This window comes from Apis mellifera, linkage group LG8, assembly GCF_003254395.2.
Source record: "Apis mellifera strain DH4 linkage group LG8, Amel_HAv3.1, whole genome shotgun sequence".
NCBI lineage: Eukaryota > Metazoa > Arthropoda > Insecta > Hymenoptera > Apidae > Apis > Apis mellifera.
The window spans coordinates 7355927-7383896 of NC_037645.1; the positions used below are offsets into that span (position 1 = coordinate 7355927).

The window sequence follows — 27970 nt, forward strand, 5'->3', positions numbered from 1 at the left end:
GAAGAGAAAAGAATTATATCTTATCTTTCTTCTTTGATAACATCTATAATTATCCAAAAGAAAATCATATGTAATTGGAAGAAGAAATTCACAGACAAGGAAAGTGAGAAATTATGGTGGAAACTTACAAAGTGGGGCGAATGGTTTCAAGACCGAACGAAAGTCGACGATCGCCGCGCACTCATAGTTGTAGTAGGAGAACTTGCGCGCGGTGATCAGTTCGAATTTAGCGTTCCGCGGCGAAGCAAGTTGAGTAGTCGCGTTTTGATTTTTTTGTGTGGTGTGTTTCGTTTCTGATTATTTGCATTGTCGACGATGACACGCCGGTGCCAGAAAACGTGCAGGTGAAATATTATTGCAAGAGGAAATATTCTGTTAACTATACTTCCGGTGTTCTTCGTACTTAGTGCTCTTCGAAAGTAATCAACAATTCACGTGGAACGACGATTCTTCAGTAACGGGATTCTGATCATTGTGAAATAAGGTTTGTGATTTTTTTTTTTTTAATATTGAAAAAAATCATATGGAATATAAGTATTTTATTTAATATTTAAGAAATTTTTAATTTTTATTTTTAATATTTTAATTATACTTTATGCTACATGTGTATAAATGTGATTCTCTAAATATTTTTTTAAATGTAATTCTTTTTGGTATTAGATAATATACATCTGTATATTTGAATTGTTTAAAACAATAATTTGAAAATGATTTTGCAAAATTTAATGAGGATGCTCCGATATTTTTGTATATGAAATTTTTTAACACTCTTGTAAAAAAAATTATAGAGTAAAAATATTATATGATGGTAAATTAATGAGAATTTAACTGCGAGAAGATATTTTGATTAATTAAAAATCAAAGTGAAGTAAAATTAAAGTTAAAGTTAAAAACTAAAGTTAACTATTAAATATTTTAAATAAATATTATCTTTAATCAAACTAGAATTTTTAAATTGTATTTATATAAAAAACTAAATATAAATTGAAAAATTATACATGAAATGAATCTGTTTACAATAAACTATCATTATTATCTAAATCTTCGATTTCTTCATATTGATATTTTTTTTTTTCGATAATAGATTATTTATTAGGTATTGGATTTCTATTTCAATCTCGTTAAGAGAATGTAGACTTTTACTATTTAAAAACAAACCACATCGTTTTTAACTCTGTGACTAATAATTTAACAGGTTTGCCGTTATCAAGCATAAACAGGAAACTTCCTTATTGCTACGAGAACTTTACGTTGAATTTATTCCACGTTACCCTTTCTATTATGTAATATTGAATTCTCTCCATTTCCTGAGAAGTCCTTCTCTTAAGTTTCTTAGAGATTACTTAAAAAATTTATTATATTTATTTAATATATTTTTAAAGTTTTAAAATAATTTTTATAATGATTTATAAAATTTTTCAAAATATTCTATAATATTCTAAAATTATATATTAACTATTACTATTAATAATTTTTATATTTCTTTCAAGAATGTAATATATTACATATTTTTTTTTCAAGAATACGTTTCTTAGAATTTTTTAATTCTTTATATTTCAGAATTTTTTGAATTACTGTAATTCAAAATTTTTTAAAGACTTTTTTTATAGTCATTAGAATTGTTTTTTTAGAATTGTTTGAAATTTAAAAATTTTTCAGATTCATTTTCTATAATAATTTAAAAATTCTTTATATTTTTTTAAAGATTTTCCTGAATCTTCTCTCTTAAAGTTTTTTAAAATTACTTTTTAAAAATTTAAAAAATCTGAGAATTTTTAAAAAAATCCATCATCTGTATAATTAAAATGTTCTCGAAATTTTGTATTTTTAAAAACTTTTCTAAAATTTTTTTATATCTCAAAACTTTATATAATTTTTCAAGTCTTTATTTTAATGAATTTATGAATTTCTCATTTTGTTATTAATTATATATACCGTTTTTCTATAGAAGATGGCTAGTGAATCGTATCTGAACTATCATCAAGTTGCCATTACATTTAATGCACTCGATTGTTCTTGTTACGCGGCGAAGGTATGCAGCTGTTGAATGTGCGTCGCGGCGACGGGTCAATCAACCGCGGGTGTTTATATCCCCTTGAGGGACGATCCCCGTAACAAACTGTTGACCTCGGTTCAGAGGGGAACTTGCGAATCACTAAGTCGAGGGGGCTCTATTTTTATATCGTTTTTTAAACCTGTGTCGATTGGCATATAAATCTCAACATTAATCAATGAGAAAAATGGAAAAATAATAAAAAAAATTATGCATTCTTGAAGATATTCTTTATTAATATTAATTGAAAAAGTAAGAAAATTATTGTAAATAATAGGTTAAGCTATTTTTTTTTATAATTCTATTTTAGTTTTATATATAATATATTATATATTTATATATATATATATATATATATATATATATATATATATATATATATATATAGTAAAGTTGTTATTTTCTACTTATTTCAAAATTTTATTTTATATTTTGCATTATGAAATAGGAAGCGTGTGATCAATGTTGTTTCTCTGGAGAAAAGTCTATTACGTCGTGAACGTTTAATGGCTTGCAATGGATTATGGACAATTTCATTTTTAACATCGGTTGAATGAGTTAAACGGTTCTGCGCTCGTTTTTCTAGAATGTAATTTAGCCTAGGATCTTGAATGATGAATTATTTGTTCTTTTATTACTTTTGAAAGAAATATAAGTACTTCCTAAATATATTCTTTAAATCTAAATAGATTGAATAAATTTCCCAGAGTTTTTTAGATTAATTAATATTATGCTATAAATATTTTATACATATTATTAGTGAATTGACTTGTAAAATTCACATTATTATTTTAAAAATTCTGTAGATTGTAAAGAAGTTGCATAAATATGATATTATAATTTATTTTTAGTAAAATTTAATACTTTATAATATTAATAAAAATTAGAAATAGAAAATTTAAAAAAAAAATGAATTATAAATTTATTAATTTTATGTTTTCTTCCTGTCTTATGTCAAAATTCTAATTATTTATAATATTCAAGATGAAGTTGAATCAAGTCAAGATTAAGTTGAATTAAATTAGAAAATCCTAAAATTAAATTTTGTATTTAAATTCTGATTTTGTTTAAATTCTTAGAGATGTTTTTTCTATTTTATTATAATCAAAATATAGAAAAATATGAGTAATATTATTTTCTTAAGAAATAATTACAATATTCGGAAATATAGAAGAGTTTTCACAATACAAATCACTTTCACAATAAAGTACTCTCATAATCGCAACTATCGCGATTGGTTGTAAAAGACTCTGGAAACAGGTGCGTGGTTAATGGCGCATAAATTTTATTCGATCGCATAAATCAGTAGCAAATGACCAAAATCGGTAGAAAGTCTCCATAGTTATTGTTCCGATATTGAAATTGGAAATCATGTCGAACTTAAATAATAGCTGTACAATCTTTTGGAATTTTCTAAAAAATTCTAAAGTTTCAACATTTATTTACGAATAATTAATCTTATTTGGATGAATTACTTTTATTATTTAAAAGATTATTCTTGATATTGCATAAATATATGATATTTAATCTCATATTTCTATTTAAACTGCTTTAGATTTTTGTATCTTCATTCTTATTTTTATATTTATATTTATATTTATCATTTATTAATTTTTATTTTTTAATTGCAATCTATAATATATGCTATTTTTTAATTTTTTTAATTTTTTTATCTAAAAAAATAAATTAAAATAAAATATAAAATAAAATAAAAGAATAAATCTATAAATATGTTTTCTTATTATATATCTTAATTCCACTCACAAACCTTCGCAAAAAGGAATAAAATTCCTGGAAAGCTAAGAGAAGGGAAAAAAGGATGAAAGGAAATGAATGGTTTCTCCATTGTCACGAAAAATGAACCTCACCATTTCCCTTCATTGGAGCATGCTTTCGAACCGGAAGAGATATCAGAGAGTTTAATTTATTGATTGCAGAGAATCATCTTAATACGATATATAGTCGTTCATAATACTAGAAACAAAAAAATAAAAAATAAAAAAAAAGTCAACATAAGAAAATTTGAAAGGAAAGAGAAAAATTTGTATCTTTTATTTCTTTAATTTAAATAAGATACATTTGTATTGGCTTTTGTATAACATGTAACACACCTGATTAGACATGAGTCATATGCTGATGATTTTAGAAACTACATTATATCAAACTGCAAGATATTTTGCACGAGCAGGATCAAAAATATGATTCTGGAAGATATGAGTTTTAATTCAAATATAATTCATATTAAACTCTCAGGATGAATATTACATCATATAATTTCATTTGCAATTTTTCAATTTACATTTAATTTTATTTTTTTAAGAATTTTATTATGAGAGGAAAAAGATCTGTTTAATATTTTATTCTTCGATATTTTTATTTTCATTTAGATCTCATAATTCATTTCAAAGTTTGAAAAGTTATAATATATTATAATTATTTAATTTTTATTTTAATTTATGGAAATTTTTTTGTGTTCTTGATTTTTGTAGACAACTCGCGTAAAGTATTTATTACGGTAGTAAATATTATTATAAGTTTACAATATTAACTTATTAAAATAATTAAAAATGGAAATTATATTTAATTTTAAAAATTATTTAAAATAGTCTGCTAACATACAGGAAGTTAAGTTATAAGGATCAACTAATTTTTTTATTTACTATACACTAAGTAAATTAATAACGGTATGAATACCACTCGAAGCATGAAATCGATTATACTCGAATAATCGATATTTTCTTTACATTCTCTTGCAGTGAAGTTCAGGTTGTTAGACGGTTACAATTAGAGACAAATGAAACTTCATTTAATCAAAAAATTATAAGTTTCTGATTTTTAAACTATTATAACTTATCATTTTATATTGAAATAAAATACAATATTTTTTGAATACTATGATTACGAATTTGTTTGGTCGACAAACTTACTTTTATCATCCTGGCTGGCTATTGTTATTTCTATACGTGTCGATCACGAGGATAACTGATTTCACGACGAAGTTCCTTCAATTAGCATGTTGTTACTATTCTAAGCTATTCATACTAACAGATTGATATTTTAATACTTTCTGCATAATATAAGTAAGTGACTTATAAAAAGACAGATGAAATTATTAATTATTTTTAATATATTTAATATTTTTTATATTTAATGCAAAATAATATAATTTGTATGAGCTATAAAAACTGTAAATAACGTTTGATTTGTTTCAACAAATTGTTTAATGAGATATAGATTAATAATCAGTAATTAAATATTGATATAAAGTAAAATATTTTATTAGTGACTCATGGAAATTTTTAATTTTTATCTTTTATTAGATAAAAAAGAATAAAAACAGTGATTTAATATAAATAAATATCTAATTAATTATATTTAATTAAATATAACTATTTCTAATTTAAATATTTAATATTCTAATATTTTTTAGGAGATATTGAATAAATTTTAAGAAAAAAATTATTTATTAGACAACTATTTAATTAGTTACATCAATATACATCGATTTCACGTGTATATTATCTCTCATTTTATAATTGAGAATTTACAAAAGGACTTTAAAAACCTCAATAAAATGTGATTAATTAATAATATAAGAAGAAATACTAAAAATTTCTCAAACTTAAGAAAAGAAATGAGTAAAAGAAAAATTGACTTCTGAGTCAAAAAGCAAATGTTAAAAGAGATTTATTACTACTAACTTGTCTAATAAATCTAAATCCATCTAATCAATTTCTACAAATGTTGTACACACGCGTCCAGTTTGCATAATCGGGTTATATCGCGAGTGTTTTAACGATCAATCCGGATATCCGATTAATGCATGTTTCTAGAAGTGTAAATTGTGAGAAAGCGTGATTTTAAGGAAAGATCGATAGATTTTAATTAATTTTAATATGTTAAAACATTTGTTCATATGAGCAATTGGTTTGATTATAAAATAAGAATCTAATGATTCGAGCACGCAAATATAAATATTTTATATATATATATACAGATTTCATATTGAAATTATGTAACGTGCACTTGAGTATTATAAAAATAGAGAGATATAAATGCAATTATAGTAAAACTTTCTTGAATCATTGTTCATGAATGATAAATTTGATTTTTGTTGAAAGAGACATATGATTTGTAAAATGTATATATTATATCAGAATGATATTTTTGATAATCAGTTGTGACAAAATTCTTTAGAATTAAATAATTGCAAATATTTATTGATATATATTTTTGAAATATTATATTATTGATATATGATATATATATATATATATATATATATATATATATATTTAAAAATTATAAGTTTTAATTATAAGAATAAGTTTTATGAATAAAACCACTACTTTTATAGTAGTATAAGATGTTAAATAAATGGTATATATTTAAATATATACTATATTAAGTTTACTTTAAACTATGATAAAAAATTATGAATGCATAAGAAGAATGAGACAATTACACAAGTGTACTGGCCCATCTAAATACTTGCACAAAGAAATTGCTTTAATTAGATTTAATTAACACATTCTCTCACGACAGACAATTCAATTGTTTGATATACTTTAGAAATATTTTATTATTTCTTTTTTTATGATTTATTAATAAATCTAACATATATAATATAAATATAAAATTATTATGATCATAGAAATCTAATAAAATATATATATATATATATAGATCATAACAATAAAAAAAAAGATTATCTATTGAATAATTTATTGATAATAAGAGAATATAATTGCATGTAGTCTCTAGTGAAGAGACATGGAATTCACGCATACGGCCTTGTTCTGATTTTTTCACGGTTGACCCGTTGATTTTGCAACGCATAACGGATGATGCGAAAAAAAGGGCACGTAACTGCATAATTTTGCAGCGTAAGTAGCATGTTTTCGAGGTCGACCTGTTCCCTTCGCATCACTATTTCTATGTATCTAATCTGAATGATATTTTTTCATTTTATTTATAGGGTAGTAAGTCGAATCAAAGTTAATTTATTAAAGTATTAAAATTTAATCAAATTATATTCGAATTAAAGTTAATGTTTAAATCTGATTAATCTAAATTTAATAGATTTAAAAATTTAGAAATAATCCATAAATGTAAATTATACTTAAAATTAAACCTGAATTAAATCTAAACTTGATTTAGATTTGATTTTCAGGGATCAGAATAGAATTTAAGTTTAATAATAAATTAAATTTTGTTAGATCTAAATTCATTTTTGATTTAGATCTATATTGAATTTGAATTATATAATTATATATATTGATCATATAAAATTAATATTTTAATTAGTTTTTAGTTTTTTTATAATTCTTTTGGGAACCAAAAGAAAAAATGCATAATGGATTCAATAAATGAATGTTTTCATTTATTCTGAACGTATTCTGTCTTTCTAATTTTATGAATAATAGAGATCTAAATGTTATTGCTAAATATCATTCATTTTGTGACACCTTGTTTCGCGATCGGCTATAGATCATAGTTTCATACTGCTTTGACGTCACGATGAATAGAGCAACGTGACTGTCATTGATAATCAAGCAGGGAAACTGTGTGCTAACAGTTTTGTCTGATTAATAGCCCTTCTTCCATCAAACGTACGGTCACACAGGTGGATTGTTTCGCGGAATAAAAATTTCAAGGTCTGATGAACCGATGATCAGTCTTCTTGAACATTAATCATTTATTAAAATGAATTATCATTTTGGTCAACAAATGAAACTAAAAAGAATAATCTCTTGAAAATAATTTTAACAGCAGAAAAAAGAATAAAATACATTTATATATATATAATAATAATAATGGAAATATAATAATGGATTTATTATTATAATATAGGATATATTATATGCAATTTTGTTCTCTTATATTTCTTCTAGAAAAACTTCAAATCAATTTTGCTTTTATGATTGCTAAAATCTATATATTACATTCCTCATAAAAAATTCTTGTAATTATAGGTATAATCTTGTATATATAGATATAGTCATTTTTGTTTCTAGGAATAAGAAATATATTCACCAAGGAAAAAAAAGAAAGAAATAAGAATTAATTCTTCTCTTAAAATATAAAATACATAAAATATTTTATCAAAATCTATTTTTTTCTAAAAAAATTTGACTAGGTAAATCTCCATCACATAACATATGTTTAATTTTTATTTATTTCAAGCTTAAAAAAACTACTTTTCAATTTTTAAAATATTATTTTTTCATTTTAAAAATACAATATATTGATTTTTTAAAGAAAGCTAATTTATAAATATAAATATAAATTAATTTATAACAACATAATTCTTTTATTTCGATTCATTTATTATTCCATGAATTTTTTTTACAGGAACACAATTTTTTTTTATAATGAACACAAAAATCAAGAAAAAAAAGAGAACTGTCAAGAATTGCAAAAGCAATTTGATTTAAAATTCTTAGAAGACGTGATTTTTGCATAGTTTCAACAGTGAACAACGAAAGTAACAATTATTATTCTGTTACGCAAAACTAATGCTCCATAAAACTAAAATCTGTCGTTTCCTTATCGATTTCTCGTAACATTCAATGAAATTTTCTCCAATCAAACAAGAATGAAATTCAAAATAAACAAAATCAATGATATATTAATTGCTCTAAATCTTTCACGTAAATATTATCTTTATTTCCAGCTATTAATATGATTTAGAAAAAGTAACAAATGCGAGGAAGTTTCTTCGAGTAATTACTTTGAAACACAGCATGTTCGTGAAATATTATTTTGCATTCCTGGCTTATGTAGTATTGGATTATGTGAATGATAGATTTATGTTACACGCTGTTTTGTAAAGTACTTGAAAGCTTTTTAAAGTACAAAGCTGAATGAAGATTTTTGAATCATTTTTGATCTCGAATTTTGAAAAAGTTTTTTTATCAAAATCTATGAAAGATTTAAAATACTGAAATTCTTCAAATATCAATAACAAGTTTTTAAAAATTCGCGGAAATTTTTAGAAACTTACATATGCTCTGAAAGATTATAAAAATCTTTTAATTTTAATAATCTTTGAAAAATTCTAAAAGCCTTTAAAAGATATTGAGAAAGATATTCAAAAAAATTCTAAAAGTCTTGAAGAATTTTCACATAAATTCTAAACTAAATAAATGTTAGGATGAAGAATTGGTCACTTATTTCCTGGCCATAATTTTCTTCTTCATTGTTTTGAAAGAATTATTTCGTCACTGGTTGATGGACGAAATTGTGGCTAGGGATGATTGGGTAACATTCATCGCACTTACTTTCGTTTCACGTAACATCCATCCATATTTGTACACGCACGAAATTGACCTAAAATCAGGTTTTAATACTTTCGCGGTCAATTAACAAACGAGTCCGCGTGGAAAACCGGTATAACGTGACGTAAATACTAGCTTGTGAAACTTACCCTCCAGGGAACTCGTTTTCTGAATTCACCATTATTTATGAATATTATTTATGAATATTTCAGAGTTAATTAAATGTTAGCGTGAGAAATTACTTGTAAAAGATATTTTCATGAAATCTTAATTATATCAAAAGTGTTTCATGTTGAAAATTTAAGTGAAACAATTTTTATAATTGTCATCAAAATTATTTAATGCAATGATTTAATACTTTTCAAAATTTATTCAAAATCAACAAGTATTTATGTATCATTAAAAAAATATATATTATAAAAATCATTAAATCAAAGTATTAATTAAATCTAGTTTTTACTCACTTTGCTTTTAATATTGGACTGTCACTAATCTTAATATTTATGAATATTAACATTATAGGTATTTGAATCTATACAAGAATCTTAAAAATTACATACACAACAAGTACAATAATACTTAGATTGTGAAAATGTCGAGGACATTGTGCAAAATAATTTATTATCGGCCAAGGGATAGAAAAAGAATAACTACGACGTCAAAACATGAATTTCGCAAGAGAATGCGGCAAAAATCTTATATAGCTTTCTACTAGTTGTTTTCTTGCAATCTACAGTCAGCATTTTAAGTATTAGGTACGGTTTTTTCCGTAATTTTCCTCCTCTTTCCTCGAATAGTACACGCGCTGTTTATTAATTTTCCTTTATTTTTTTATTCCCCTCATGTGGAAATGAGTTGCAAAGTCGAATCCAGAGAAGCAAGAAAACAGAGAGGCATCGCCGCAGTGAAGCGGCTCTTGTACCTCGAAGCAAGCAACCACCGTGTCGACGAGAAAGCATATCAAGCCCGAGGATTTTCCATTTTTTTTTTTTTTTATTTATAAATGTTACTTTCGTTCTCGGCCACGTGCCAACCTGAATTTAGAATCAATTCTAACATTGTAATTTCTGGTATCTAATTATATTTAGATCGATTGTTAACATATCATTATAAATTATTTTGCATTTACTTTCTCCGGAGATGTGAAATTGAGTTAAATATTATTTTGGCAATTAAATTTATTCCCGTTATTTCAATTAAAAGAATTTAAGATCTAAAGTTTAAGGAATACTTTAAAATATGAATTAACCATTTAAAGAATACTGAATATGGAATAATAGATTATTTATAAAATGTAAAAATAATATATTTAAGAGATAAAAATTTTAAAAGATTTGATACAAGATAATTTTATAATAATTTCATATATAATTTATTAAAAATTTTCTTTTCGAAGGAGAAAGGATAATTTGGACACGTTACAATAACGTGATCGCAATTTTCTTGTCTTGTGATGATATAATGATGATATGTTAACCCGACATTGATTCTCGAGCAAAATAATCGTCCCCTAGATGTAATCTTCACGTCGTTTCATAATTTATCAATTCACAAGTGAAGATATATCAAGTCTGGATAACTCTTTATCGGTTTACGTTTACCGTTACATGATACGGTTATGATTTCACAGACCTATTTTGAACTTGTTTGATTTCAATTTTAATCGATTTAAAATAAAGTTCTGATTAATAATAATAATTAAAATTAAGATCATAATTAATTATGTTAAACATTTTGTTAGGATTTACTATAGAAAGTTTAAACAGAATTAATTCAATCACAATTAGATAGAATTATATCTATCTATTATAAAATTTTACAAGGAAATGATATTTAGTTTTTAAATTGTAGAGTTTATCTTTTGAATTTTAATATAATTAAATTTTTAAACATATGTTTAACTTTATTATTTTATTATTTTTCTATATTTATTATAATCTTTTTATTACATTATTTATAGATTTAATCAATAATTAGGGAATGATTATTTTAATCTTATTATATTTTGTTATATTTAATTCAAATTATCTTAATTAATTATATATAATAATTAATTAATTATCTCAACATTAAATTATTTTATTCTAGTAAATTTATTCACATTTATACAGCGTAATTTTCTCTCTAGTGGATCCAAAGGAAACAAATATAAGATAATTTCAAAAGTTGATACCGAATGTTTTGTCGCCAGTATCATGTAACATGCAGGAATTATCGAATAAGATAATAGTTCTCAAATATTTATAGAGACTGAAATTCATTTTCATCCAATGATTATTTTATAAATAGAGAATTGCGATCCATAAATATTTAGGGATTAAGAATCTTTAAAATTATCTCATCGATGTTTCCTTTTGTTCCATTAACGAGAAAATTATCTGTGTATATTTTACTATAATTAAAATAATCGCCAATATTCTTTTAGGTTCCAAATTTCAACCAATAATTCTTCAAATATGTTCAATGATAACAGCTCTTTGAAAGGGCAGTCATGATTACGAAGGGATATGACACGCGGCATATTTCGAGCACAAGGTCCATGGAGCGAAATCGAGTTGATATTCTCAATGCAAACTCGCGTGACCTGCGTCTCAGATGAAACACCATTACGAGAGATCGTTCACATTATTTCAATCATTTTTCAAGATATCATTTATAATGATGGGATTTAGAATAAATATTGCACATCAAACGAAGGAAAATTCAAGTTTCAATTCATTTTCAATTGATTCTTTTAAAACAAATTTTTAATTAAAATTCTTGCGAGTTATTCTGTCTCGCATTACCTTTTATTTTTGTCCTTGAATCGGAATACGATAATGTTGGTCAATTCTTGAAAATAGGTAAAAATGGAAAGTAGGTAATGCAAGTGAAATAATTCTTAAGAATTTCGAATTGATCAAGAATTTTTTTTCAAGAATTTTTAGACTTTGAATCAAGTTTAATGATTATAAATTAAAAATAACATTCGAAACATTCTAAATCCCATTCCTTCAGCATTCGTTATTATGAAGTTTTATTATGAAGATTTTTGTCCTGTTCAAAGGTATTAAGGAATCGTTTAATTCTAGAAAAACATTATTCTTTTTTTTTTATTACTTTCTTATAAAACTTACGTAAATTGATTCTACGTAACCTATACTATCGAGAGCTTCGCAAAAAAATATCAAAAAATTAGTGAAAGTATCGCAAATATGTGTTTAAACATTGGTTACGCATTTTCTACGTAATATAAACACAGTTTCTCATTTCCTTCTTACTTATCAAAAGTTATTTCTGGCGTTAGGGGTTATCTATTTAAATTTCCGTCTGGTCATTAGAGCGATTTAGTCAATTCATCGAATTGAAAGTTGAGTATCCGCTAGTAGATATCACTGCTATTTCATTGCTATCGACATTGTGATTTAATCTGATGATTATTATTCAATATATTATGTTACCACATCGGTTGACCAATCTACATTCTGATCAATTAGGCAATCCGGTGTATGTGTATCATACTATTTCACATGTGTAAATCTCTGTGCAAATGTTGCTAAATTCTTTCAAAATCTGAGATCTAAAATATATATATATATATGCAAGAAAAATGGATAAGATCAAAATATCATCATAGAGTTATTGATCAAACTTCTAATGAAATCTAGATTAACTTTGTAATTTCATAAAAGAATAATTTTTCGAAATTATTTTGAAGAATGTTGAAAAATTTTAAAAAACTATTTCTTCATTCTACTTTTTTTTTTTATCTATATAATGCAAATTTACTTTTAATCCAAACTCGAATATTATGAATTATTTATTATCCTCTTTCATTTATTTCGTAATACTACATAAAGTTAATATTAATCTAAGCAAAATTGAATTATAAAATCAGTCTATTAATTTAAATCTAAATCAATTAAATAAAACCGATTAACGCAAATACAATTTCAAAAAAATCACTTTTCTAAAATTGTGCATTTTTTTGATTGTATCAAAAGAGAAAGATATTACATAACATTGTAAAGATTACTTTCCAAATAATGCAAAACTATACAACTAGTGAAACTTGTTAGTGTAACGGCTGTTAATTAATCTGATTAGACTGATTACGTACGCGAAGTTACTATTCCGTTGGACAGCTCGAACAAAAGCTTGGATCGATTGTTACGCGATTGGTTATTCAATCGAGCGATCGAATAAGGAGCGAGTTCTGTTATCCAATGACTGGTAGGATCGGCTACTTTCTCCGTGATGAGAAGAGAAAGATGGCCATCTCAAAGATCTGTATGTTTACTATGTTGGAAAACCACGTCATCGGCACCAGCCACCGTTCGAGAAGCAAGTTGGAATCGAGTGCAAGTGGTTTTAGAAAGTCGTTCACGCTCGATTCTGCCATGTCCGGAGCCAATGTCCTTCCGTTTCTACGGATAACCGCGTCCACGCTTTCGAATTTTATCGATAGTATCTTATATTTTTCTTTGATCTTATTCTAATTTTCTCAAAAATTTTGTCGAATCAAATAACAATTTTTTTTTTTAAATATTCTTTTTAGAAGATATTTTTTTTTAAAATGCTTTGAGATAATTTCCAATTATACGAGATATTCAGATTGAATTTTGAATTATTGATAGTATTTTGTATTTTTCCTCGATTTTATTGTAATTTTCTCTAGTAAAACAACATTTCTAATATTTTTTTTAGGAGGAATCCTTTCATAATTTTTTGTAAGAATAATATTGAGAATTATATGAGGGAAGATATATGGGTAGCAGAAGGATGTGTGAATTAAATACAAAGTAGATCTTCCTTCAAAAAATGTGAAATATGAAACGCTATTTAGATGAAATGCTGGGAAAGAATCCAAACTATTATATATGCACACGAGCTACCAAGGAAGAGTGGGAGGCACTAGACATGCGAGAATGATGAGATGCTAAGGAAGAATGTACGGTGTACTGTTACTTTTATTCTGTATGCGGGTTGATGATCCAGAAAGAACAAGTTTCTTCCCGAACAAACAATGAACGCAGGACATTGATCCAGGGTATGAAATAGGAAACTTTGATCTAGAGCTACCGGTTTATTCAAGTGTATAGTATACATGTTTTATTTTATATAACTATTGAACAAATTTCAATTCCAAACTGAGTATTTACGTTAATATAATATATTTACATACTTTAAACTGAATATTGCAAAAAATATTGTGAATGTAAAAAATATTTTCCTTATCAAGTAATCAGGATCATTCCATTTCTTTGAAATTCTTATATTTTGCCTTTATGTACGTTTTTCAACGGAATCTGAAGTAATGAGAATTGCAAGTCAATGAGTTCTCTAGAAAAGAATTGTGGATCGTTCCTTATAAGTATTTACAACGACTTGCAATCCCGTCTTGAATCCGAAGAATCGACACACAATAATGATTTCGCTATGCTAAACGCGTATTGTCATTATCTGGGTCAAGTTTTCGTCACTTTTTACTCCCCGTTTTTCAATGACATTTTATTTGAATTCGTTTAACCCATTTCTCGTTTGGAATTTTTAATCCGTCCTTTTTTTTTTTCTCGATTAGGATACAAGAAAGATAATGATCTTGGTGTATAGCGAAAGTGGATTTCATGATAGTATGATTGGTCCGAGGAGGACGGATGTGTGCGATTTTCATCGTTAAAATTGAACACGAATTTCAGCGTGAAGACGCGGATGATTACTTAAGAAGAGGGACGGATGTCTGTGTTATTAGACTAAGTATGTTTTTCCATTGTGACATAACTACAATACAGTCATATAACTCTTGATGCACTTTGGAAAATGTTTGGTCTGTTGTCGTTGTTTAGAAATTGTGCGTTCAGTTGAGTCTAGATTAGGTATAGATATGGATGGAATATACGTACACGAGCATTTCACTTGACTTTATTATTTAAAATCATTGATATAATCAAGATTGCATAAAAATATTTCAAAAGATAGATTATTCATTATAAATTGTATATTCCATTTGAAAAGTTATCTAGATCAAATGATTTTCCTTTTATGATATTAGGAGTATTAATACTAATTTTAGAGATATTAAGATATTAAGATATTAATTATTGCAAGTGGTTGACTTTTATATTAATTTTATAATTGTATTCTTGTTCAACTTACTGTGTCTGATAAGGAAATTATAATTATTGTTTGTGGGAAATTACAATTACTGTGTATAATTTTGCGCGCATTATATATTTATACAAGAGAAGCAGGAAAAAAAAAAAGATTGATAGAATCTTGAATTCTAAAATCTTTCGTCACGCATCAAACGGACCGTGTGATGAATTTCACATATTTTACGCTATAAACATGTGGAAAATATAAGCAATTTTATTGTTTAGTTTCTTAATTTTTATTATTATCGCTATAAAAAAATAATATTTAAAAATAATTGGAAATATCTTGTATTATAAAACAATTACAAATTAGAAAATTGAAAAATTAAGAATTTAATTAGTTTGTAAAAATAATTAAATTCTTAGAAATTATAAATTTTTTAAATTAGTGCAAATTTCTTTTATATTAAATTCTATTTAAATCAATTTTTTGAAAATGTCTTGAAGTTTTAGAAAATGTAAATGAATTTTTCATTTAATGAAAATATATGTATATAATTATTATATAATTGATACAAATTTTTGCACAATAGGAGGGTTAAAATTAAGACTGTATTAATCCCAAATAATCGTATCATAATATCATTGATATAATAATATATTGTGATATAATCTATCTTTAACATTTGAATTTGTTATTTGTTTAACCAATAGTATGTTTCACTTTCCATTATTTTTTTTCCGTTTTTAAAATAATATTATGAAATTATAATAATCAACAAGTCGTAAATATCTTCACGTATGTTTCAGGAACTAATTTTCTTTCGAATTACTGTTAGTCGTCATAGAATCTTCAATTACATCTATATGGAACGAATTCAGTTATAATAGGATAGACATACAAAAATCACGTTCATTTTTTTTTCATCTTGTATCAACTATTTTAACAATAAAAGAACAATAAAAAGAAAATAACAATAATTAAATAAAACATGAAACATTTGAAACATTTTTACTATTTGTAAATAATATTATAAGCATTTTGTAGGCTGATAATTATAAATATCAAATAAAATTCCATTTTTTATTATATATTCTATTTCTAACGGTAAGAAATAAAAATAGAATTAGATAAAAAAATTTGGAAGCATCTTCATTATCTTTTTACAAATACTATTATAAACATTATACTCTTCTGGAATAATTGTGAATTGTGAAATATGAGTAAATGTGAATTGTGATTATGTATCATGTAATATTTTTAGATGTGGAACAATCTGACGTGTGTGGACGATTTCTTGAACCGAGCCTTTCACAAATTAGGTCTAGTAGTTGGCCATCATCCCGGTTATTTCGTCATAGTTCCAGTTCTCCTGGCCTGCATCTGCTTTACCGGATATCAGAGGATCCATTACGAGATAGATCCAGAATACCTCTTTTCTCCGATTAATGGACCAAGCAAAACGGAAAGAGCGATTGTCGAACAGTATTTTAAAGTCAATTATAGTCACAGATTCAATCTAGGTCGCATCACTAGGCCAGGTAAGTTGGATTTGAGAAAAGGGAAGTTCTTCCATCGAGAAAAAAAATTTCATACTTTCAGTTTTAAATTTTTGACCTTTTTTACTCCACAATTCTTTAATTTACCAATGATGCAATATATACATTACGGAAATTTCTTATTTTATAGCAATTGATGCTGAAAAAAACTTTTTTAGATATTCAATTTTTTATTCATTTTTATTTCTTGTAAAATAAAAATTAATATTCGCAATCAATTTTCAGTGCAATCTCGAATATCTTAAAAATATTCGTTTTTAAAAATTTTTAAGTTTCAATAGAAATATATTCATTACATTACATATGATTTAATGACATATTATTATATGATCCCACAAGGAGAACAATAATGGTGATGGCGAAGTTCAAGGAGAAAGTGCTCACTTACATCAATTACTCTGACAGTGTTTCCTTGTTTGCATTATGTGTAATTTGCTGTAGAGCGATTGAACATGCAGAGTATAGGTTGCTATTAGTTTGAGAACTTCCATGTTTCATTGAGCCATTGTTAATTAATTGATTACAAGAATATAATCAATGTAGTTTTGTTATGTGTATTTTATTATTTTTTTTCCACATCAATATTTTCTTCAAGAATTTCTCTACTCGTTTGTAATTGAATATTATTTTTGGGCATGGTATTAGGTCGATTCGGGCATGTGATTATCACATCTAAGGATGGGAATGAAAATCTATTGAGAACAGTGGTATTCAATGAGCTCAGGGAATTGGATAAGACTATAAGAAATGCGAAAGCGATGTACGAAGGAGAAGAATTTAATTATAGTCAAATTTGTGCTAGATGGTTAGATACATGTTTCAACAACGATATTCTAGATCTACATCATATCATAGAGTAAGTATCATTATAATTATAAATTGAGAAAAAATTTAAAAACAAACAACGATAATGGCATATTTATTATATGTTAAAAAGACAAGGCATTTTTAATCATGAGCAAACACTAACTGAAATTCTATTTAATCACTAAAAATTTATTTTACATTAAACAAATTAAATGGAATTTTTCTTTATTTATATATAATGCATATGTGATTTTACCAATTACTTGCAGGTATCATCCATATGTGAGTTTGAATAGCTACCAAATATGCTCATAAGTAAGCGTCATTACGCGATTGTTTATATGAAACATGACACATGACTTTCTAATATCTTATTTTATCTTGTTTTTATAAAAAATATATATATTTTTTTAAATATATATATTTTTATTATTATTTATTATTATTTATTATTTTTAATAATTTTATTTATATAATTACAATTATTGTAATTCATTATGATGACTAAAGGCATTAAAAAAAATACCATGCACAATAACACATGTTTCATAAGGTCATATGTAGTTTCATCGTACATGGAAGACCATTATAAAATATCACTTATTTTTGTTCATGTGTCATGGCTAAAAATAAATATAAAAATACCCATTTGTCCTTTTATGCAAATTGAATAAAAAATATCATAGTAGTAGGGGTCTAAGTACTCGGTAGCATTTTGCAGGTATGTGGAGAAGAAAGAGCTTAATCTGACGTTTCCTGTCACGCTGAATCCTGTCACCTGGGATTTTTACATATTACCGGTTTATTTTGGAGGAAGCGTGATTGACAAAGATTTAATGATCGAGTCTGTACCCTCTATGCAATTGGCCTATTTTCTCACAGCTGACAATGCTCGTCAAGATGCGATGTAAGTCGATCTCTAAAATTCTTACATCCTTTTATTTTACATTTTCTTTTATTTTTGAAATAGAGGAGCAGCCTGGGAAGAAGCATTCCTGGAGACGTTGAGAAAAGTGGAAGAGGAGAATATTTTCAAACACATTACCACTGCCAGGTTTGCGTCTAGGACTTTGGAACTAGAACTGGAAGAGAATACCAAAACTATAGTGCCTTATTTTTCGAGCACATTCATACTGATGGCTCTGTTCTCCGTGGTCACTTGCATGATGACCGATTGGGTACGCAGCAAACCATGGTTGGGACTTCTTGGCAATGTTTCCGCTGCAATGGCAACGGTGGCAGCTTTTGGTCTTTGTATATATCTAGGTGTCGATTTTATTGGTCTCAATTTAGCTGCACCTTTTCTCATGATTGGTGAGTGAAATATTATTAAACGAGATTTAAATAAGCTTCAATAAGATTTGAACATAGAATTTTACTGAGAAACTAAAGAAGAATTGTAATATAATAATTAATTATTCTTTGGACATAAATTCAATAGTAAGTGTCTGTAGAATTCTGACAAAAGAATGATGTACTGCTTTTCACTAAAGTTTAGTGCACCTGCACTTTCTTTTTCCATATAATATAATCATACAGGAATGCTATATAGGTTAAATAGATTCTGTAACATTATAGTTAACAAAATATTAAGAAAATAATAATGGTATTTAAAACATCAGCCATTTATTTTTAAACGTGTGGAATTCCCAATTAAATACGAAAGAAAAAATAAAACTGAATTATGCTAATTTCAATTTACATTTCTTAGATTACAAGAAAAACCTGTGACACATAGTTCTGCATGGAATGAATGATTGATGAGAGGAATTATTATGTGAATTCTGAGAATGAGGTGAATAAAACTACAAATTAATATGATTCGCATATCTTTTTGAAGATATTATACTTTTTTTTTATCAGAAAGATTTAAAATTAAAAAGAATAGGTTCGAAATGAAAAAGAAAAATTTCACAATAATCCAGTCAAACGTGTGCAATAATGAATAGTCATATTGCTTGATGATTGATACACGCAAATGCAACAACAAAAGGGAAAAGTTGCAGCGAAATTTCCGCTTTTCACGTAAATCACTCTGTGTTTGTCGATCCTATTGCTTGACTCATGATCATTCATTCGAGTCGAACAGAGCTAAACACAATTTCGCAAAAGACTTTCGTCAATGGCTGTTGCGTTATGAATCATTTAGTTTCTCAAATACATATATTTTAATTGGATTATTATGTTTTTTAAAAGTCATACATATGAAGATTAGCTAGGGAGTAATATTATTTACTTATATTTCGAAAATGAAAAGAGATATTTAAAAATCTAAAAATAGGAAAAGATTTCGGAATTGCATGTTTATTTTTTTATATCCTTTACTATCCAAGGATATTAAGAATAATATATAAATTTTTTTCCAAAACAAATTTTTTCGTTCCATGAAATATATTGAAATATTCTCGTAGTCGATTCTGAATTAAATTTTATTATTTTTATATCACTTAATTATTTGTAGTGAACATTTTTAAAATTTTTATCGAGATGTAAAAGAAAATCATAAAGTGTCAAATTACAATTGTAGCTATTGATTGATCGATATTTTATCGATATATATTAATAGTCTTCGATATATCTATGATATTCGATATATCTATGCAAAATATTATTAACAGATAAAAATGATTGGATTCCCATTTTTTTTAATTAAAAATTATTATTAAAATATCGTGAAAATTTATTTTTAATAAGGTAAAAATAAATAAACTTTAATGAAAAATTATATTGTAATTAAATTAAATCACTTCGTATTATTGATATTTTTAACAATATTTTCAATATGTAATTCAAAAAATCAATTAAATATCATTTATTTATAAATGATTGTTAACAATATTAATATTAATAATAATTTTGAATAAAAAAATAGAAATTCTAGTCATTTTTATTTGTAATCGATGTTCTAATAATATCGATATATCGAATTAATAACATAGCGATATTATCGATGTTTATCGATATATAAAAATATCGATAATATTGCTATCACGCCTGAAATTAGATGAAAATGGCGGATGTGGAATTTTTAATTTTCTTTAAAATATCAAGTATTGCATGTGATGTATATAGTCGATGATATAATGTGCTTATTAATCTACACTGTAAAATGTACAAGTTGCAAACGATTAAAGTAATGAAAATGAAGTTTGTATATTTGTAAAGCAAAAATATAATTATATTTTGATAACGTATACGATACTTTCTACGTTTTTTAATATCAAAGCTATGCACGAGAGAATACATTACATTTTCTCGAATCAAGAAATTCGAATACTGTGAATTTAAAATTTAGATGGTTAGGCGAAAAAACATAGTTAAACTCGAACAATAACGCGGGAAAGGGTTCTGAAAATCGGTCGTCCTTGCTTGAAATTGAATAAATGCGTTTATTAGCGGTTATAAATCGCCATCCAAATGTAGACAGGCTGAATCACGAATAAGCCGGCCATTCTGATTCACTCGACGTATTAACTGCCGCCTTGTTATCACGATAATGACACCGTGGTCGTTTTTATACCGACATAAGGGGTGTTTGCGCCGACAATTCGTTCTTCGTATGATTCATCAGTGTCATGATTTATTTATTTTTTATCCCAAATAATTTACGACAAAGCGATTTAATACTCTAAGCGATTAATTCAATCCTTTAATTAATGTTCGCAGGTATTGGAATAGACGATACGTTTGTGATGCTAGCTGCTTGGAGGCGAACCAGTATAATGAAACCGGTACCTGAAAGAATGGCTGCGACTCTTAGCGAGGCTGCTGTCTCGATTACTATTACTTCCTTGACTGACATGATATCGTTCTTCATCGGTATTCTCTCACCTTTTCCCTCTGTTCAAATTTTCTGTATTTATTCAGGTGTGTAATAACAGATACATCGGCCAAAGAGAATTGAAAGCTTAACTTAAAAACTGGTTAGGTGACATATCTCTTTTTTATCTTAGGATTCGCCGTAGTCTTCACCTTCGTGTTTCACCTGACCTTCTTCACAGGCTGTGTAGCCATCAGTGGCTATTGCGAGCAAAAGAATCTTCATAGTGTAGTATGTTGCAAGGTGCAACCTCTCTCCAAGTCTTGTGAGTTTTTCTTTTATTATTCTTTTTTTTTCTTAGTTAGTTTCTTAAGTTCATAATCATATCCTTTAGTAGTATTATCTAATATATCTTATAGTATTTATCTAATATATCTTTATTATTCTTTTTTTTTCTTAGTTAGTTTCTTAAGTTCATAATCATATCCTTTAGTAGTATTATCTAATACATCTTATAGTATTTATCTAATATATCTTTAACGAAATTAATTAATAAATATTCGCGATAATATTCTCAAATTATCTAACATATATATTTTCAAATTGTATATATTTAAATTTTATTATATTTCAAATCAATTTGACAAAATTATTCATATTTAAATAATTTATATAATACAATATTTGAAGAAGTATATATATATATATATATATATATATATATATATATATATATATATATAAAAATAAGAATTCTTGAATAAAAAAGGTGAAAAAGAATAAGAAGAAGGAAGTAGATATATGTTTTCTCGTTACATAATTGTCCAAGAACTCACGTGGTAAAAGTAAGAGTTTGGCGATCGGAGAATTCCTTTAGGTTACTACATCCAATGTAACCATTTTACATTTAAATATACTGCATATATGTATAGGCATATATATGTGTAGGTAACAAAAAATATCCAAAGAAGACGTTATCCGGAATACTTTCACGGACAGAGAATACGTTGAACGTATCATTTGCCAGTATCTGTTTAAACTTTCATGTATTCTCTACACGACACAAAACTTTCTACACTATAGAAACCTATAACTAAATCTTCGAGTTTTGGAATCATAATTCTTTACTATTTTCAATTTAAAAAAAAAATGATGTCATTTTAAAAATCACAGAACCACAGATTTTTTTTTTCTTCGTTAAAATTTTTTTAACAATATTGCTTTATTTCTAGAAATCGATATATGATTATTAAAAGGGAAAAGTTGTTGCGAATGATTTAACATTTCGATCGTGAAAGCCGGAAGATCCTGGCTAACCGTTGTTAAGTCTCTCTAAAATGATTTATAAATTGTAGTTTGATCGCATCAGGAAGTCTTTTATTATGAATGGTTATACATCAATGAAACACTTTGATAATATTGTTATAATTGGTAAATGGCTCCCGTTAAAATTGATTATTGTGAGATTTAAATTCGGTTACTTTCTTTGTACACACATTCGCCACATGTATCTCGTTAATTTAATAAAAATTCAAGATATATCGCTTGTGGTATACCACCGGTTACGTGAGAAAAACATGCTAGGTTATGTTCGAGCCTCGCTAATTTGTTAGATCACCGTTCTATTACGTAAACATGTCACTTTCTCTCGAGACATTGTAAACAGTTACGAACAATGTCATCTTAGTCACATTTTTACGTAATTTCTTGTTGTTACCGAAAAAAATTAGCAAATACATCAATTTCCATTTTATTATCTATGAACCGAAATTGTCTTGTAATATTATTAAAAAATGACATTTTTAAATCAATCATTTTTTGATTTTGACACAAAAATGATATATATATATTTATTATCCCTTGAAGTTTTTAGAAAAATTGGTGCTGATTCGTTATATATAGCTTATTATCACAAAAGGACGTGAATTGGAAAAAATTCTTCTTTATCAAGATTTATTCGAAAATTATCCCAATTTTGGAAGATGATTTATTCAAAGAACAAATCCTCGAAATTGACGGGGCAGAAAATTGTCTGTGGAAATCACCAACTTTACGCTATTGTTATATAATATTGTTATATAAAAATTTTTGATAAAGTTTTTCCTTTTAGAGAAAGGAAGTAAAAGGTGTACAAGTTGCAAGAGATTTGCGTCTTTGCGTCGTTGCCCAATTTAACCTAATCTAACCTTATCTAACGTAATCTCGGAGAGATGGTTTTAAGAATTTAATACACGTGAAACTGAAGTTATTCGAATTTATCAATAAAAATTTGATATGATCGAGAAGAATTGTAATTAACAATCGGTAAAGGTGGAGATATATGGTCAACGCATCTTGGAAATTGAATTATCCTCATCACGAATGCGTACTTGGAATCTTAATGTAATTAACATTGTCGGTTGGCGCGTGACATTGTACCGACATTCGCCAATGCCTTTGTTCTCACCACACAATGGCTTCATCATTCTTTTTCCCACAATGCTTAGAAGTTATGCTTTCAAAGTCAAAGACAATGGCTTCCTTACGAAAACGGCGATTGTCTTGTATACATAAACAACATCAATTGATTTATGGATTAACAAATATCTTTCTTATTTTTCAGCAAACAGATCTTGGTTCTATAGAGCATTATGCACCGGGGGCGTGGATCCAGACGATCCTTACAATCCTACCGACAACCCGGAACACGGATGCATGAGTTGGTTCAGGGATTATCTGGCCGCCGCACTGAATTGCAGACCAATCAAAATTATTGTTATTCTGATATTCGGCTGTTATCTAGCCGGCGCTCTTTACGGGCTGACGACTCTTCGGGAGGGCTTGGATCGACGCAAGCTCTCCAAGAATGACTCTTATTCCATTGTTTTCTATGACCGTCAAGACTACTATTTTCGGGAATTCCCATATAGAATACAGGTACAATCAAGATTTTAATCGGATTTTATGTTAAATTTGAAAGAAATTATGCTATAATGTGTGAGATATATATATATTAAAAAATATTTTAATGTAAAATTTGTAAAATTTTACCTGGAACGAGAAGAAATTTTTCCATTCAGATCGTTTTCCAGGATCGTATCAATTTTCGAAGATTCGTCGTTCTAGTAATAATTTCTTACTCGCAATTATGTCACGTGAGTGACTTTCTCTTAGAGTCCAGTCGAAGAAAAGTGACTGGCATTGCGTCAGACGGCACTATCACGATTCAGGCTACACAACGTTCGTTTAAACATTCGAATGTTGAAAATACCGCATTCTTTACAAGCTCGATGATTATATATATAATTTCCAATTTAATATATTTGAGCTTGATTTTTATCGAGTCGTAGAAATATCTTAATAGAAAAATTTAAATAAAATTTTTTTGTTTAAATTGATTTTTCGAGTAATTAAAAAAAAATATCACAATTTCAGGTGGTAGTAAGCGGAGAATACAATTACAGCGACCCAGTGATTCAGGAACAGATGGAGAACTTAACTCGATCCTTGGAAGCCAGCAAATACATCAGCAGCGCTCCTATCTACACGGAGAGCTGGCTCAGAAATTTTCTCAGCTATGCCAACAACAGTGCGACCGACGTAGATATCGAAGACGAGAAAAGTTTCATCAAAGAGTTAAAAGACACTTGGCTATCCCCCAAAAGTAGCTTTTCCTTGGATGTGAAGTTCGACCCGAGCGAGGAACACATTATAGCCAGCAGATTTCTCATTCAGGCGGTGAATGTGAGCGGGACCAATCAGGAGAAAGACATGGTGAAAGAGCTCCGTCAGATTTGCGCCCAATCTCCATTGAACGCCAGCGTGTTCCATCCTTACTTTGTGTTCTTCGACCAATTCGAACTTGTTAAACCCACCAGTATTCAATGTATGGTGTTCGGCGCCCTTGTCATGATGCTCATCAGCTTCATCTTCATTCCCAATGTAATGTGTTGCCTCTGGGTTGCCTTTTGCATCATTTCAATCGAATTGGGAGTCGCCGGTTACATGGCTCTGTGGGATGTAAGCCTGGACAGCATATCCATGATTAATCTTATCATGTGTATAGGTTTCAGCGTCGATTTCACTGCTCACATTTGCTACGCCTATATGAGCTCCAAGCAGAAGACACCGGAGGACAGAGTGAAAGAAAGTTTATACAGCCTTGGCCTTCCCATAGTACAAGGGGCCACTTCTACCATCCTTGGATTGATAGCCTTGGTTCTTGCCGGAACGTACATTTTTATGGTATTCTTCAAGATGGTGTTTCTGGTGATATTTATCGGAGCCATGCACGGCATGTTTCTACTCCCTGTCCTGCTGTCATTATTCGGCCCTTCATCTTACCACAATGATGACAAAACAGACACGGATAAAACTCAACAGAGAAAGATTTCAGAGAAGGATCTGAATTGCGAGCTCCAACATCCTTACGTGATTCCACATCCAACGCTAACTTATTATCATCATTCCTCCGGGCCCGATAAGAATTTTCAAGGCAGCCCTGCGACCAGTTTAGCTGCGTTCGACGACAGGGATCCCGGATTGGGGACCAGCGAGGACAGCAATTCCACGGAAAGTGGATCGTCTCAAAGCAGAAGAAAGGAAGGTCAGCTGGAACATCAAGAAAATCAAAGGCGGCACGATGTCTGCAGAAAATCCATAGGCGTCCTCTATGGAATGTCTCAGTTTCAAACCGCTTCATCACCAGCTGCACCACCTCCGGATTATTCTGGAACGCTTCCAGAACCAGTTTCAAATGAGCAGGAGCGACGAGCGGTTAGGACAGTATCTTACGTAGGCCCATATCCGGCTCAAAGGCCTGCCAATCAATTACACAGAGATCATAGAAGAAGTAGATCGTACCATAATCTTCATTACTCGTCGAGGTACCTGAGTGATTCGCGTTATCCTTAATGATATATCATTCAATGAAGAGTAAAAATAAGTGTTAAACAGCTTTTGTACGGTTTGCGCAGAAGTAACAAATTTAAAGTTTTTCTTGGAAGGAAGTCAATATCTTGAATTTTCCTTTCTGTTCTTAGGATAATTATTGGAGGTATGATTTATATATATTTTTTTTTTTTTTTTTTTTTACTATTGATTCTCTTTATGGTTGTAAATATAAATTGGTGTCTGAAAGATCAGTGAATCATTTGGTTTTCTTTTTTTTGTTGAAGAAAGGATCTTTTTTCGTGGAGAAAACTCCGCGAGCCGTGTTCTATTTTGGAAAGAGACTTGAGTGAGTTTGGAAGAGACTATTTTTCAAGTGTAAGTTTTAAAAAAACTGTCGGAGGAACTATATCATAAAAAGTTAGAACATAATAGATAAAATTACATCAGCCTGTATTTTTAAAATCTTTTAAAACTGTTTCTTTGTGGTTAAATTAAAGAAAAAAAAAAGAAAAAAGAAAAAAAAAAGAAAATGAAAAATAGATTGTCGTGGAATTTTAAAAATTTAGGCTGACGCGATTAAAACTGTGAATTTGATACATTTTTACTTTGAGCTGTATGCATGATAATGAATTTTTTCCCCATTAGTTTCGTGGAAATCTTAGGATAGTAGAAATTTAACTATATCAGCAGGCAACAGCAGTTACTGCGCACAAGTTAGTCAAAAATCGTGGAAAATAATGAAAAAATGATTTTCCACCATCTATGGATAGTGTGTAAGAATTAATCTGCTCAATAGAAATCAAAACCAAAACGCAACAGCAGGGAGAGCCAATTTTTTAAACACAAAATTTGAAGAATCTGTCGTGCCTTATTATGAAATATGTTCATGATGAAAAAGAGGAAGAAAATAAAATTTTTGTGAAATAAGATAATAATTTTAATTGCACAAAAGAGAAATGGAATCAAATAGTGTCATCACAAAATTTTTACAAGTACATGTGAATCAAGTTCAATTCTCCACCAGTGTTTCTCTTCTTCCTTATTTGATCGCCCATTCGTGTTAAAATATCGTGACACATGGATGTACAGTATGATTGCAGGTCAATTTGTACGCGCAAAGGAAATAATGTTTGCTCATCTATTTTGAAAATTTTTTAACAATAGTTTGAGAAATTAGAAACTCGCATGAAAGTTTCTATTCAGAAAACAATAGTAAAGTAAATTGTAAATTACATATGTTAAATGTTGAAAGAATTGCATGCTATTCTTTATACAATAAACAAGAGAATTTCAGTCTTGGTAAAAGCTTTTAATTGCATAGTATTAAAATTTGATTAATTGTTAAAAAAAAAAAAAAGATGGTGTGTATATTTATCTACAATTTTTAAATGGATGAAATAAACGATGTATCCTGAGCGTTCAGCACAATTTTTTCTGTATAGCACTTATGCGTGCGTGTTGATGAGTGAGAAGAATGTAATAAATATTAAGTATTATCAAACTGGCAGTTGCCATTGAAAAATTCTTGTAAACGAAATATATTCTGGTGACGATTTCCTCGTGA

General features: G+C 27.6%; 1 protein-coding gene across 4 annotated transcripts; it reads left to right on the forward strand.

The window, feature by feature from the left end:
* The first annotated feature begins 135 nt into the window (after positions 1 to 135).
* On the forward strand, positions 136 to 27970 carry LOC413676 (patched domain-containing protein 3). 4 transcript variants are annotated; one of them, XM_026442146.1, is made up of 10 exons: positions 175 to 484; positions 16673 to 16949; positions 17613 to 17823; positions 18496 to 18681; positions 18745 to 19088; positions 21441 to 21641; positions 21728 to 21859; positions 24137 to 24450; positions 24949 to 26569; positions 26691 to 27970. In XM_026442146.1, the coding sequence occupies exons 2-9, from the start codon at positions 16673 to 16675 to the stop codon at positions 26425 to 26427; spliced, it is 3144 nt and encodes a 1047-aa protein (XP_026297931.1). In that variant the 5' UTR covers positions 175 to 484; the 3' UTR covers positions 26428 to 26569; positions 26691 to 27970. The 4 variants fall into 4 exon arrangements, with proteins under 4 accessions (XP_026297933.1, XP_026297934.1, XP_026297931.1 ...); XM_026442147.1 differs by lacking the exons at positions 175 to 484; positions 16673 to 16949; positions 17613 to 17823 and adding an exon at positions 18065 to 18089 and having other exon boundaries at positions 18486 to 18681; XM_026442148.1 differs by lacking the exons at positions 18745 to 19088; positions 21441 to 21641; positions 21728 to 21859; ... (1 more) ...; positions 24949 to 26569; positions 26691 to 27970 and adding an exon at positions 18044 to 18089 and having other exon boundaries at positions 136 to 484; positions 18496 to 18628.